This window comes from Phasianus colchicus, chromosome 15 (genome assembly GCF_987193195.1).
Source record: "Phasianus colchicus chromosome 15, bPhaCol1.hap1.1, whole genome shotgun sequence".
In the NCBI taxonomy this organism is placed as follows: domain Eukaryota; kingdom Metazoa; phylum Chordata; class Aves; order Galliformes; family Phasianidae; genus Phasianus; species Phasianus colchicus.
The window spans coordinates 8,967,758-8,982,313 of record NC_143450.1 but is presented as its reverse complement, the minus strand read 5'-3'; the positions used below and the strand labels follow the sequence as shown (position 1 = coordinate 8,982,313).

Below are 14,556 nucleotides of genomic sequence, written 5' to 3'. Positions count from 1 at the left end.
CAGTCTATGCCGTGTGATAATGTGCAATCTTTGAAGGTCTTCTGATCTCAAATTGTTTCCATTCAAAACAAGACCCAAGTCTGCAGATTTGCTATCATCTCATGGCTGGGAGGAGAGCTGGGAGCAGCGAATGAAGCCAGGAGCCGACTCTGAACACAACTCATGCATGTTCTGGTTCTGATAGCACTTCTGCATGCTACTGCTAGTGCTTCTGTGCTATCCTTCAAACTCAGAAGGAAATGAAGTAAAGCCAGCTGCTTACAAAGTCAAATTATAGTCTTAAAGGGATTCACACCTTTAGCATCGAGCTCTGCAAAGCAGCTGAGCTCACTGCAGATCCTTCAGGAACAAGTACTCCTTTTGGCCTCAGCCTTCCGCTAACGTACGACTTTTCCTTTGTGGCTGAGGAAAAACAGCCCCAGCCTGTTTTGAAGTTTCATTAGAACATCCCCATACCCTGGCACAACAGTCGGTCATTCTCTATTCTTTGTAGGCAGACCTTGCACAACCCCCTCCCCCCACCCCCTTCCTGTTTAGCCCTAGATAATAAGGATTACATTAAAGAGCAATTTCCACATTAGAACACACCATGAATGCAGTTGTTCCACTCAGGCCCAATTAGGAGGGTGGGCACTTCCTCTGCGTCGTCCCTTGCCTCATGTTTCCAGAGACATTAGTGCTCAGAGCAGACAGCTCTTCCTCCCAGCCCTCTTTTCCCTTTTGTCTGGAGCCTGCAGTGCTCATAAACTTGCATTATGACATCAAGTTGATATGAAATCATTATGATTTCACTGTGACTAAGTAAGGAGCAGATGGGCTGACGAAGCTGGCCAAGCAACAAATCTTCTAAATTGAAGAATGCTGTCAGGAGAAATTAAAGCCTTATGTAAAAAACCGGCCTAGGATCACAGAGAGGGACTGCAGAAGGGTATCTACTCCAACCTCCTGCCCAAAGTAGCAGCAGCTGCCTTAGGCACCTTCAGCTCTGCTGCATCCCTTTTAGGAAAAGCACCACACAAAGCCACATCCAAACTGCTGGAAGCAGCACACCGGAACGAGCCCACTGGGAACAGACAACAATGCACTGGCAGAACAAATCAACATGTAAGCTTGAGAAACAAAGAACCCAAACTCTACAAGTGGATTTCAACTAAAACCAGCAAAAGGTTAAAAGCCTAGGACCACAAACACTGGACAGGTTTAGCAAAGCTAGCAAAAACATCGATAGCTTTTACAGGCTGACACAGTATCACACATGCCTGTGTGTGAGAAGCCAGGGTTTGATTTCACCACTATCTCCAACACTGCACAGAACAACAGGCAATGGAGGACACTGCTCATCTGGATGAGACCTGAAGCACTGAGTGCTTTTTACATGGGAGAAAAGAAATAGGCTCTTAATTGCTCGCAACACGGAATGGTTTAAATGGGTTAAACAATTATGAATCAGCACACCACACAAACACTCCATCCTCCCACTTAAGCAAGCCTTTTAAATGTGGCCTTAAAATGCCTCAGTTGCCATAAAAGAAGTTAATTGCTTTAAAATGCTGTATGTAGCTTAGGAAGATGGTTGAGAACCTGCTGGTCACAGACTGGTTTTTTCTCCAAACTCCAGCACCTTCCAGGGAGCATGAGGTTGTAGTTCTTGCACTTTATGGCCATCTTTGTAAATAAGTACTTGTGAAGGACCCGAGTTTGCTTGCAGATATTTCACCTTGCATCAGGACAGCAGATAAACCTCTCAACACAAAACCTTTGCAAAGCTGCAACCAGAAAGTCAAGATCCACATAGTTTTTAATGCTTTGTTTTAAATCTTCCTTACAAACCAAATAGATCATACAGCAAACGAGTGTTCAATATCATCACAGCATCTCTTTGAGAAGGGTTGCCATCTTGGTCAGCATGTCTGGCGAAGGCTGGCTTTCTGCAACGAAGCACAACAGGGCTGACAGTTTCAGCTCACACCTCTGTGTAGAAGTAAACTCTATTAACATAGCAAGTTTTAAAGACTAACTGGACTCCGCACTCTTCTGTATTGCAAGACTTGCAGTAGCAAGAACTACAAACCAACGCATTCTGACACACCAAGCATTACAGGCTGTTCTTGCTTACAGTGCTTATTCAAGGACAGTTCTGTTTTTAAACTTTGATGACCCTCCTAGAAGTTTGAGTAAGTTTAATGAACAGAGGAAATTTCTTCTCCTGAAACCAAATTATTTCCTCTTATTTTTGAGCATTGTATGTCAAAGCAAGAGAAGAGGTACCAAACAAATCCAAACAGCCACTCTGAAACCAGCTGCCAAGGAGGTGTTTCATTGATGTCTTCCACCTATGCCAATGCATGCTGTCAGATGTATTGCCTAGACATCTAAAATCTTAAAGAGTTAGCATAGTCTTCTAGACACCAGTTCTTAGAAACGATACCAGTCTTCATATGAGGCATGGCTTGTAAAGCATCCATTAGTGGATGGGGCAATAATCAGAACTGTAAAAATACCCTAGCCAAAAGAGCGAACTACATTTCCTTCACCTCCCAGGTAACAAAAAATGCTCTTAAACAGCAGACAGGTATCCAAAGCTGCATGGGTATCTCTGAAGCCTGGCAGACTTTCACCTCCCTGTACTCCAAGTTAATCTATCCACGCATTAATTAGCGTGCAGAGCTCTCCAGCTCAAGTTTAACATCTCAGAGCAGATCCTTCTTGCATAGGGAGTATGCATAGCAACTGCACAAGTGAGCAGCCTTGATCCAGATTACAATTCTAAGATGACAGAGTGCACAGTGTTATTATGACCTTGAAGAGACAGTTTTCAAAACAAAAGATTTTTTCAAACAGTAGAAATATGAATTGCGACCAGAAACTCTGTTACATGCATGGAAACTGTCTAAAAAGCTAACATACAAACAACATTTACACAATAGGCATCTGGCAGCATTTTCAGACTTTTTTTTTTTAATTTATTCTGACATGCTATAAAGGAATAAATTACACTGTTAAAGAATTATCAGCAATAAAATTATTTCTGTCTTTCAGCTGGGCTAGAATAGGAGTGAGAAGGAAGACAGCCTGGGGCAGTAACCAATGTGAACTCTGCATGGCATGAGGCTGTCTCTGAGAACAAGAGTAAATCCGGTCATACCCACTTCACAGGAACTTAAAAGAAAATGCCTTGGTTTAAAACCATCCAAATATTCCATTTGAATTTTTCAAAAAGGCAGCAATCACAAGTCAGTCCAGCCGGGGCACGACATGGCAATGCTCGTGAGGCTGCCAATATTGGGTCTGCAAAAGATGCCACTTCATTTTAAAAAAATCCAATCTCAGTATCGAGGGATGGGTCTCAAACAACAGGTTATAAAAATGCTAGGCTGCCCCTTCCCCCTCAAGAAAAAAATACAAAATTTATTTAAAAACAAAATGAGGAAGAGTTACAACACTAAGTCTAAAATGATTTAGAAAGAAATATGACTTCTTTTGCTTAACAAATGGCCTTGAAACCTGGTTTAAAAAACAGGGTAATGCAGATTTCTCTTGAACTGGATTAACAAGGCAAATTAAAAAAAATTTCCTTACAGAAACAGTTTTTAGTTTTTAATGAACTTGTAAACAAAAAAGCTCCCGCTTCAAAATAAAAACAAAATCCCAGATCATATAGATGTTTACAGTGATTACATTTATCTAAGCAACTTACATACAGGTTCAGTTGTAAGATGTTAACTAAATTTCGTGACAAATATGCTGTTTTTCCTTTTATACCAAGAACATTATAGAGTTAATGCAGAGTCCTAAAGATTATCTAGTAGTCGCTAAGTTTCTCTTAAGTCTTCACTTTAGATGCTGTTATTTCTAGCACAGGTAAGCAGGCAGAGTCTTTCATACGCTTAAAAACTGGAATCTTTGGTTACTACCATGTCAGCTGGCTTGGTATGTTGCACATAGAAGCCAACAACTTTAAGAATGTTTAAGTGTACAACTTTCAAAACCCAGGGAGGAATAACCAGAAAAGAGTGCACAATTGTGAGCATTTACAATTATCACAACTGTTGCCGAAGACTGTTCATGCCATTCTTCCAAAACAATGAGATCTCATAAGCAGTGTAGTTCAAAGTAAAAAGGTAACAAAAATTGGCATATGCACAATTTTCTCCACTTGTGTGTCAACCATTAGTTAACTTTTCCACTTGAAAAAAATGCAATAGAAAACTGGACACCATGTTTCACTATCTCAGTAATATTCACAATTACAGCTGCTACAACTCAAAGTGCAGCATCATTGACACTGCCCAGAGCCAGTTTATACTGATATTAAGTTCTTTACACCAAGTAAATGGTTGCCCACAGCCACTGGCAAGTGTACGTATGAACTAAATTTCTAGGATTTGGGGAGTGACAAGTCCTGCTCCAATCTGCTCTGCTTTGTCCCATCCTCTCCATGCTCAGAAACCTGCAAGACAAACACAAGGGCAACTTACTGATACAGGATGGAAGTGAGAAATAACCTTCACGTAAGAAAATTAAACATCAGTTATGGTCACAGGGGAAAGTGCTGTTCCACCTCCGAATTTTGCAAAGTTCTTGTGCTTTCCCAAAGTTTAACCAGTATTTGCCATCATCCTTTAACTCAAACACGTGGCTCTCACTCACACCTACTGCTGCACTGGAAAAAGGGTTCAGGCACCAGCTGGATGCCACATTACTCAAATAGAAATTCAGACCAACAGTTTTACAGATGGATTATTGCCACTAGGAAGCAAGATGTAATTTCATAGGATTGTTTTCTACTTGTCTGCAATGCCTCACATTCATATCCTTGAAAGTCAAACTGTCATGTGATTGCAGTGGTGCTCTTCAGAGTACCAGTGCTCTTCAGTACAGCAGTGACACACAGACAGAAGGAAAAGAAACAAATAACTTACCTTCCAGTAACTGGTGCTCACCACATGCTCAGATGTATGATACTCTGGGCCACAACAGAAGCTTTACATTGGCTAGAAACCCAGAATACCTTCTGTTCTTGGAAGGACTAGTCTAACTGATAATGTAACCCAGAGGGGGGCATAGAGAACAATTGTTTAAGAGTTAAAAACTCCCAAGTTTAATGTGGTGTGGAAAGGGGAAATAAAAGGAACACATGCACAGATCTCAAGGAACCAGTTACTGCAATCTAAGCTAGTCTTATCTTCATGAGACTACTTACGTACTCATTTCTGATGACTCAGGTAACAGCACTGCGCTGTAAGAGGTAAAAGGAATTTCAACTGAAGACTACTGAGCAAGTTTCCATTGTGGATGGCCTCCAAACAGCACTGTATTCTCTGAAGGTGTTAATTCCTTTGAGCAACAGCTTTTTTTTTTTTTCCAAACAGAACTGTCTTCAGAATAAACTCCAAAGCTGACCTCAGCTACAGCCTGTGCTATCATCCAGAGCAAAGCAAATGTAAACAAGTCTTAAACATGATGGAATGACATTCCATCAAAAATATATCTGGGTAACAACCAGAAAATAGCTTTAACTCTTCCACGATAAGTTACAGGTAATTCAATAGAGATTCAATGGATTTGTTTGAATCCAGTCTTAAAATAACAGACTTCCCCTTATGCAACACTAACAATTGTTAAAAAAAGTCCTGCAGCAGCATCAAAACAATCATAACAATCATTCCTACTGGAGTGCAAATTCTCACAGAAGCCCCAGTGATTCTTTGGTTCCGCTGGGATAAAGCTGCTCACAACCCTTGATTCACACAACTGACATTTACACTGTTTTTCCATGTAACGCGTTCATCTGTTCACTTGAACCACTTTCTCCATCTAAACAGCCAAAACTAACTTAAGAATGGAGTCCATTCCCCACATGGAAACAAACAGACTGACTCACTGCTCAGGAGCCTGGACATTTCAAATGAAAATGGGATCTTGAACCTGAGGACAAAGGATATACTAACAAATGATATGCTGCTGCTTGGAGTAATAGTTTTTACTGTACAAAAGACTGGAAAATTCAGTCACTTTTGAAGGGCAGAGTATAATGCTCCAGATTCCAATCTGACAACTGATACACAGAAAAAACACGCAGATAATGCAACATGGCTATCTTTGGCAGGGCTTCTCCATAGTCAGACAAGTATCTAAGCTGTACATACGTAGGTATCAGTCACTTGAATTATGCTTTTGTTCAACTCAGATCCATTTCAGCTTCCTCAAAAAGTCAGATTTGTATGGGCCAAAGTAAGGACACTCAGAACCAGAGCAGGCATGCTGCTTGCCTTTTCAGAATAAATCTCTCAGACTCTCAATTACAAGCATTCAGCACCAGTTCCTTCAAGGAGCAGGGATCACCTTTCTTTGAATCAAAAATAAGAAACTAGAAGTTTGTCATCCCCATGTATCAGATTATTAGTTGAATAGCTGTTCTTCATGGTCAACACTTAGAAATAAACCATGTCAAAATCCAGTCTGGGCAGCACAGCAGTATGCACAGTGCTGTTAAGAACACTCACTGTTCATCCTGCTGGTCGTGGCTCCTCTCTCCACTTTCCTAAACTATTTTATCCAAAACTTGGAAGGCAATAGTGACACGATCACTCAAGGCAAATTGCTTCTAGCTGGAAAACCTCAAATTTAAGGTACTTGGCAACATAATGCCCAACTTCGCAAATATCAGTAGGGAACTGGATTCAACCCATAATGGTCCTTGCAAGTCCTATTACCACTATGTAGATATATTCACCGTATATAGGGCTAACTCAGATCTCTATCTCTATCCAGGGCGTTACCCCCAGACTTTCATGTTCACAACAGTATACAATGGATGCTCAAACTGTTTTAACATTCCTGTAGCTACAGAACTACTTGGTACCTGCAGAAACAAGCAGTGAGAATTGTTTAGCTGTCAACTGGCTAACTGTCACAAAATGAATAGTCTGTTCTGAGAAACACTGACATGACCAAAGGTATCCAGTGAATGTTAATGGGACTGCTTGACTCTACACTGAAGTGAATTAAAACCATCTCTCAAATGGAATGACAATTTATTCTGGATAATGGCTGTTTCAATCAGTTTTATATCTGAGGGAAGCTGACTGTAAGCATTGTTACAAATCACACCTGAACTACTGCACTGTCAGTCAAGAGATTGAGCTGAAGTTCCCAGAATCAGCAGGGAAGCACTGTTCAGTTCACCTCTCCCAAGATCAAAACCAGCTCATCTTGCTGTTACAAAAGACACTGCACACAGTTCCAGAAGATAGGGACATGAGAAAAAAATACTAGGGGCCACTGAAGGGACTACCCTGGAGGCAAGCAGAATATTCAGCCTGAATAACCCATGAAATGGTTTAACATGAAACAGTTAAGGACAGCCACAGATATCTACAAATGAACACGCTGTCAGAAGTGATGAAAGTCATTTGAAGCTTGATTTTTTGCCCCCAAGATGCACACCTCCAGTAGTACTTGTACATTATTCTGTGGCATTTTAATCAATGAATGCACCTGTAAAATGCTAGTTTCAGTACTCCTGTTAAACTGGATGTGTTTACCAAGTGAGTATAATTTGATATGGTAAAGATCTTTAAGCCAGTTCAGGCCTTTACTACAGCAACTGTGGGAGAATTTAACTGAACACTAGAGAAAAATAATATTGTTTCATTAATCTTCAATGAGACACCAGCATATGAGAGTCATGCAACTTCCTGCTTGAGTTTGCTTCAGATCTTTATTAACAGGCAATATTCCCCACAAAAATGCATGTATAATTTTAGTAAGCTGATATCTCTACTTTGATGATGTGATTAAGCTATCCATTTTAAGAAGCTGGAAAATCTTCAGATGTTTCACATGCATGACTTTAGTGCTTTACCAACATTACAGCTTGATCAATCTACAGATCATGGATCCTTTCTTCACAATGGGAGAGGAAGGAATCATTCCCTAAGAGGCTGCTATGCCAAGAGCCAACCAAATTCTACCAGGAAAACATTTCTTCCACAGGATTCAGGACCCAAGGATAGCGCACAATGGGAAGGGTCCATCAAGGAACAGAAATGGTCTTGGGATTCAGTCATATGACTGCTTGTTATTCTTGCTCATCACTCAGCTGCAGCTTTGTGTTCTGCCACTAACTCATTATTAGGAAGTGGAAGCAGATAATGATTACAGCCTTTACTTACGGTGTAGCAGTTGACCAGATAACTCCTGAGCCAGGCAATTAGCACATTAAATGTTAGAATACTTCACCATCAAAACAGCATTTCAAATGCACATAAAACTTGATTTTCAAGACAGCATTGGTTTACAGATCATCACAACCTGCAAAACCTTCACTTTAAAGAACTGTTGTTGGGAAGAATGTGCATTTTCACTCAGATTACTTCTTCCTGCTGTAAAAGCAACCTGCCCACACGTTGCATAGGATTGGCTCCCATACTGGGTTTTGAACTTCCAACCACAGCTTCCTGTTTCAGGAAATAATCTATGCCTGGTGAGTTATCACCAAGTCTGCTACGTACCACAGTTTCAATCAAGGAAATTGGTTCACTGCTTTCAATGTTGTAACACCTGTCTGCTCCAGCAAACCAAGGAATCTGACATTATATCCTGAGGTTTTTTTTCCTTCAATAAACTTCCAAGAGTCTTGGAAAGATCAACAGGTATTTTACTTCATTCAGAAAGGTGAAAAGTTACACCTTTGGATAGTTATTTTGACTCAGGCTACCTGGTAAGTTTGAATGCTACCACAATACATGAAAAACAATATTTTGAGAAGCTCTCTGTGAACACTTCTGCTTTTATTTGACACCTAAGCCTACCATGTTAGATTAATAACTACATATATAAAAATACATAATAAAAATTAGCCAAGACAGGAATGTACTGGAGAGTAGCAAGCAGTAGCAACATCTCAGTACATAACTTCAATCTGGTCTCTCTATTTGATCAATCCCATGACTTCAATCTTATCCAAACCTCTTTCTGAACTGGCTAAAACTGGCTGTAATAGCTGTAGCAGTGTTTCATTCTAGTGGCTTACTAGACTAACACTGGAGAGGTACTTAAAAAAATTAAAGCCTATAATATGTCTAAAAAATTCTTAAGTGAATTTAATTTTCTAGCTTTTACATAACTCTATCTTGAACATTACGCAACATTTCCCCTTGAAACCATAACCTAGAAACATTAAAAATAGTCAAGAAACCTGAAAACCCACCCAAACCATCCATGTACTTTAGAAAATTGTGATGTGGCAGTCCACAGCAGTTCAGGGTTACTCCTCAATTTAGGCAAGACATTTTGAGCTCACTGGTCCTTTCCTTTAACTGTGGATCAAATGTCACCATGTAAACCCACTGGAGGAAGCCAGACCATTCACAATTTTCTGTTTGCCATGTTTGAGGCATACAGAACAGCAACAAACCCACAGCACTACAACAGCTGGAACAGAGTAGAACCCAAAGTCTCTAGATCCTTGCCTAGTTGATGAGAATTACCCTTTAAGAAGTGTTAGGTCTAGGATTTTGGATTGTATTATATATTTATACATATATAAATATATGTATATATATATAAAAATAAAAATAAATAAAAATGTCCCATTCCCAACACCAAGTCAGTTCCTTGTTTTTGGAAAGTGGTTAATGCAGGAGCAAAAGATGCAGTGGTTAAAATGACCCAACATCCCCAGAAGAAATGATATGAAGAACAAGGACATTTTGGTATAAAGTTAGTAGTCAAATTCTCCAAGGACGTCTTTTTGTTTTTGCTTTTTCAATTAACAGCCAAATATATATTTTTAACCACCTCCTCGATCTAACACTTAAATTGCCAACATCGTCCAAATTAGTGTAATTTTTTTTCCTGTAACGTCACTTGGTTCTTGGCTACTAACCTTTCATGTTACTCTTGGATTTGTCAGTTTGCTTGCCTGTGGGGGTTTGGGCCTGTTGCCCCTGCCCACTGGAAGAGGCTGCCTGCTGTGCTGCTTTCTGCTTTAACATTGTCCAGTCGAATGTGTAGTCATATTGGTGGTTCAAGGTCCTAGAAAAGATTGAAATACTTTACTACAATATCATGACTACCTCACTGGTAGAGTCTTTGCTGAAAACCCAGAACTAGAGATTAACTCTTTGTAAGCTGCTTTGGGGATTATGAATGATATGCAAATGCTAAGTATTGCTAACTTAAATAGATTCTTGAAGTAAGCCCAAATATCATCAAGCAGCATTTTCTTCATTGTTTATGCAACAGTACATTCGTCTAAGCAGCAACCCAGATTACTGCTTGTCTTAACCGTGAAGCCTTTTAAAATATACATAGTTCCATAAGGAACTGCAGTATCATAAATTTCAAATTTAGGAAATACAATTTCTTTGGATTCTAGAAGCTTGGAGACTCTTAAAACATCAGTACTAGCTCCTCTTTTTGCAGACACTACTCACTCTGCAAGGTTGGGTTCATGTTCTGGATTCTCTAGCAAACTTAAGGAAACAGCTCTATGCCCCTCCTCTGAAATCAGTCTCCTGGATACTGCTGCTATTCTCATCACCAACTGGCAAACAGGAAAAGCTTCAAACAGTTCTATGAAGGGGCCAGCTTCTCAATCCATTTAGAACAGATTTTGAAGCATAGGCTCAATTCTCTAGCATTAGTGGTAAGATCACAGAATTCTTAAGCAAAAGAATCTTTTCCTTCATACATAAATATCATGCAGTATTTTTTCAGTCTTTTAAAAAGCAACTATAATCACTTTTCCAACTCTTAAAAAAAAAGTCCCAGAATTCCTACTCCAGACACCGCAGCTTTCTGAAGTGCAAGTTTCAGAGCAGTTACTGACTGGTACAAATTCCTCTACTTCCACTTTGAGACTGACCTGAAAAGAATACGGAATAATTGCCTCAGATACATGTAATCTGGTGCCTCTTCAAAACGCAGGCCACGACAGTAGTTCAGATACATGGCAAATTCTGCAGGGAATCCCTGTAAATCAACAGTGTTAATCAAGCCATGACTTGTAACCAAGGGCTTCATATAATCCTAAGGCAAAAAGCTGAGTCTATAACAGAAAAAGAAAGCTGGCTGAAGATTCAAATCCCTAAATTCCACCTTGCCTCTGTTATTCCTTTACCCTGTATTTTAGAAAGCAGATTTGATTAGCAAGTTACCAGGTACACATTTCCCCCCCCCCCCCAAATCATTACTCGATGCATTACTTGCAATCATAAATGCAATGCAATTACCAAAACCTTCAGCATACAACATTTAAGCAATTAATTAATCCTACCTCTTATTAACTAGACCTCTGAAATATGTAATCCTAGTAATTGCTCTTAAAAGATTACACTCATTTTCTTGATAACCTGATTGAACATACTGAAGGAATTTACCACCAGTAAGCATGAAGACTTAAATCACGAAGACCTCGACCTCTTTCAAAGATTCTGGGCTCTGTGTTACGTACTTCTAAATTTAGAATGTGTTAAAGTTCACAATTAAGTAGGTAGCTGTAAATACATAATATTATACTACAAGAAAGAAAAGATGGTGTGCAACAGTTCAATAATTTGCAAGAATGTTGGTGCCATTTTGATGTGTAGAATTATGCCTTCTCAAGGACCTTTGTTAACCAGCATGTGGCTGTACAGCCCAAGAGAGTTCTTAAGACAAATAAAAGCAATGGAAAACCACTGCTCTGTGACATAGCTCTAAAGATCACTGACATTCAATTCTACTGCACTTGAAATATAGAGGACAACTAAGCAGGTAAAGGCAGCCTATATACATCTGCCTTGGTTTTATTTATCCAAGAGGGTAAATGCTGAACATTTGCTGTAAAAGTTTAAAAAATGGATAACACTCTCCAGAGAGGGAAAGCTTGCAGAACTGACAGTCTCCAACAACTGGAATTGTGGTGGCATGAGCTATCCCAAGGAACAGCAGTGAATGCCTGCCCTGTTCTACCATTTCACGCTCTTGTTGGGTGGCCGAACACAAGGCATTTATTGACTGCCAGAGAAGTATAATTCAGCAGCAAATGCTATGTGAGATTAATACATTGGCTCTAATTTTAAAAACAAGAAAGAAAAGAACTTCCAACTCACGGCATGACATCATTTGGAAACGCTTACCTTACACAAAACCTCAACAGGAGTGGACATTTTCTTTTCACTAATCTTTTCATACTTTTGCTTCTTTGTTGCAGCCTGTGGAACATGTAGGTCACAATATAAGAGATATTGTGCAACACTGGATTAAACAAGGACAGTAGCAAAAAAAAATGACAAAAAACCCTTTGGTCAGCTTTAAGTATTTTATGTGAAATCTCCAAGTCCCACACACTTACTGCAAAGAGAATGAAGGTCAATCTGGTATTAAGATTTGGACACAGTTTAATACCATTTGTTGCAGTCTAATGCTTCCCTCACATGGCATAGCTCGTGTAGTTCTAGCTACTGCTTTTGTGCACTGAACAGACCAGACTAGCATATCTATTTGGTAAAGTTACATTAATTCCCACTCAGTACCCCATTCAAGTTCTGCCTGCTTCAGTACACAGTCATTACACCCATTAGCAGCTGAAGAATTCCTGTTTCACAAGATGCTTGCCTTTAGAAAGCTAATATCTGCAGCTGCAGCACTATTTGAATTACACAACTCTCATACGGAGGAAAAAACGATTAAAACATGGATACAAGTCATTGAAGTGTATATAACAGAAACAAGACATATCTGCCACGCTTGCACTTGGCTACTACCACATGTAATAATATTTGAAACAAGTGCATTTCAGCTGGCAATCGTGTCATAAACTAGACTGAAGATACCAAACCTTAACCTGGTAGGCAAGAGATTACTTCCATGCTCTCTACAGCAATTCAGAACACCACTAAAAATGTTATTTTCTACTTCCCAAACAGGGCCTCAGCCTTGGACAGGACAATAATAATTTGCAAAGCTGACGTAAGCTATTGTTTAGCATAATTTTTAGGAGTCCAACAATACACATGTTGCCTGCTGCACGAGAAGAAGGCAGAAACTTTTTCTTCTATATTTTATAAACACCATGCCTCAGGAAAAGCTATTTTGCTGAAGTGGAACTGAATATTATATACAGCCACCTGTCCAGACCAGGAGGCAAAACCATGGATCCCAAATAGGCAAAAGGAAAGTGCACAAGGCTCAAAAGGGAAAGCAACTTTACCTACCTTTAATCCTTGCCAAGGCAGACTGGTTCTGTTAAAGTACATCAATACGTAGCCTAAAGACTCCATGTCATCTCGACGACTGTAAAAAGGGAAAGAATATCCTGAATTACACATTTCAGCATTTCAACTTTGTTCCACGCAGTGAAATCATTGCAAAATTTAAAAAAAAAAGTCAAAGAACCAGCAGTGCACCAGTCTGGGACCAATAATGAACACCTGTGCACGAAGAGCAATGTATTTACAAAGGGCATAACTCCTTCCTTTTCTTTGTATTCTCCCTCTTTCAGTACATTCAAAGAACTCTTAAGCTAACCACCCGTAGACTTCACTGAGAATTAGCACACAAACTTTCATGTAAAAGGCCTCAAATGTTCTCTGTACTGCATATGCTCCAGATCTATGCTTCAGCCACACAAACACCATCGTATTTGCTACACAGTTTTCATGATTACTAAGCCTAAGTACAGTTCAGTGAAGTGGAAAAAGCATTCCAAGATTTTTTCCTCTTGGCAAAGGTGCCTCTTCCCAGCTGTTAGCAGTCAGATTTTTCCTGTGACTGCCTCTCTGCAGCTGACATCTACCTGAAAAGAAGAAACAAACAAAAAAGAACCCTAACAAAACCCTTATTTTTCTCCTAGTTCCCTTCTAAACAGAAGCTGACAGGTATAGCCGCTGCAAGAAAAGCATTTAAATGGTAGCAGGAAAGACTACACACCTCCTGTCGTCACAATGGAGTAAAAGGCTTAGAGTGGGAGTGCTAACAAGATTATACATATGGATGAGGGTAGAAGAGCTCCTTAAAGTGAGAAAAATTTGCAAGAACCTAAACAGTTCTACCTCCAGCTCTTGGTATCAGAGGAAAGAAGCTATTGGTAAAGCTTCATGTTAAAGCCAAGGTGATATAACCACCATTTATACCCAGAGCAGCCTGCCTACCACCCCATGCTTGTTCCATCTCTTTGACCCCTTGGGGAATTACTACAGGAAGTTACTGCAGAAGAGAATCGGTTTGTCTTTCTAATCCACTGCACTACAAAGGGCACTAGCTGTGGTCAGGGTTGAAGGCTGGAAGACTGGTTCCCTCCTTTTGACAGGAGCTAGCTCTCAAGTCATCTCAGCTGTAACATGAAGCCACAGTCAAGGTCAGAGGGATGAGAACTGATACAAAGACCACAATCCCCACCTGTGAAACTTCAGTTCTACTAGATTTGTCTATTAATCATCAGCAGAACCCAGTGAACTAGTATGAGGTCATGACACAAGACTAAATTTTCTGAGGAAGCAGTGGCAGATTCATGATCAGTCAAGAGATTAATGGCTTCTTTCTCTCACCTAGTTCATTCTTTAATGT

The 14,556-nt window shown here is 39.8% G+C and overlaps 1 protein-coding gene across 3 annotated transcripts in view; it reads right to left on the bottom strand.

Annotated features, from left to right (window-relative positions):
• Window positions 1–1,780: 1,780 nt before the first annotated feature.
• CSNK1A1 (casein kinase 1 alpha 1) overlaps window positions 1,781–14,556 on the bottom strand; it is a 33,456-nt gene continuing 20,680 nt past the window's right edge. For 2 of the 3 annotated variants that reach the window (XM_031598073.2, XM_031598076.2), the window contains 5 exons: window positions 13,206–13,284; window positions 12,129–12,203; window positions 10,874–10,980; window positions 9,893–10,041; window positions 1,781–4,450 (listed from right to left, as the gene is read on the bottom strand). In XM_031598073.2, the coding sequence (XP_031453933.1) occupies window positions 4,443–4,450; window positions 9,893–10,041; window positions 10,874–10,980; window positions 12,129–12,203; window positions 13,206–13,284 (418 nt within the window). In that variant the 3' untranslated portion in view covers window positions 1,781–4,442. The remainder of the gene's footprint in view (window positions 4,451–9,892; window positions 10,042–10,873; window positions 10,981–12,128; window positions 12,204–13,205; window positions 13,285–14,556) is intronic. The other variant, XM_031598075.2, reaches the window with a different exon arrangement.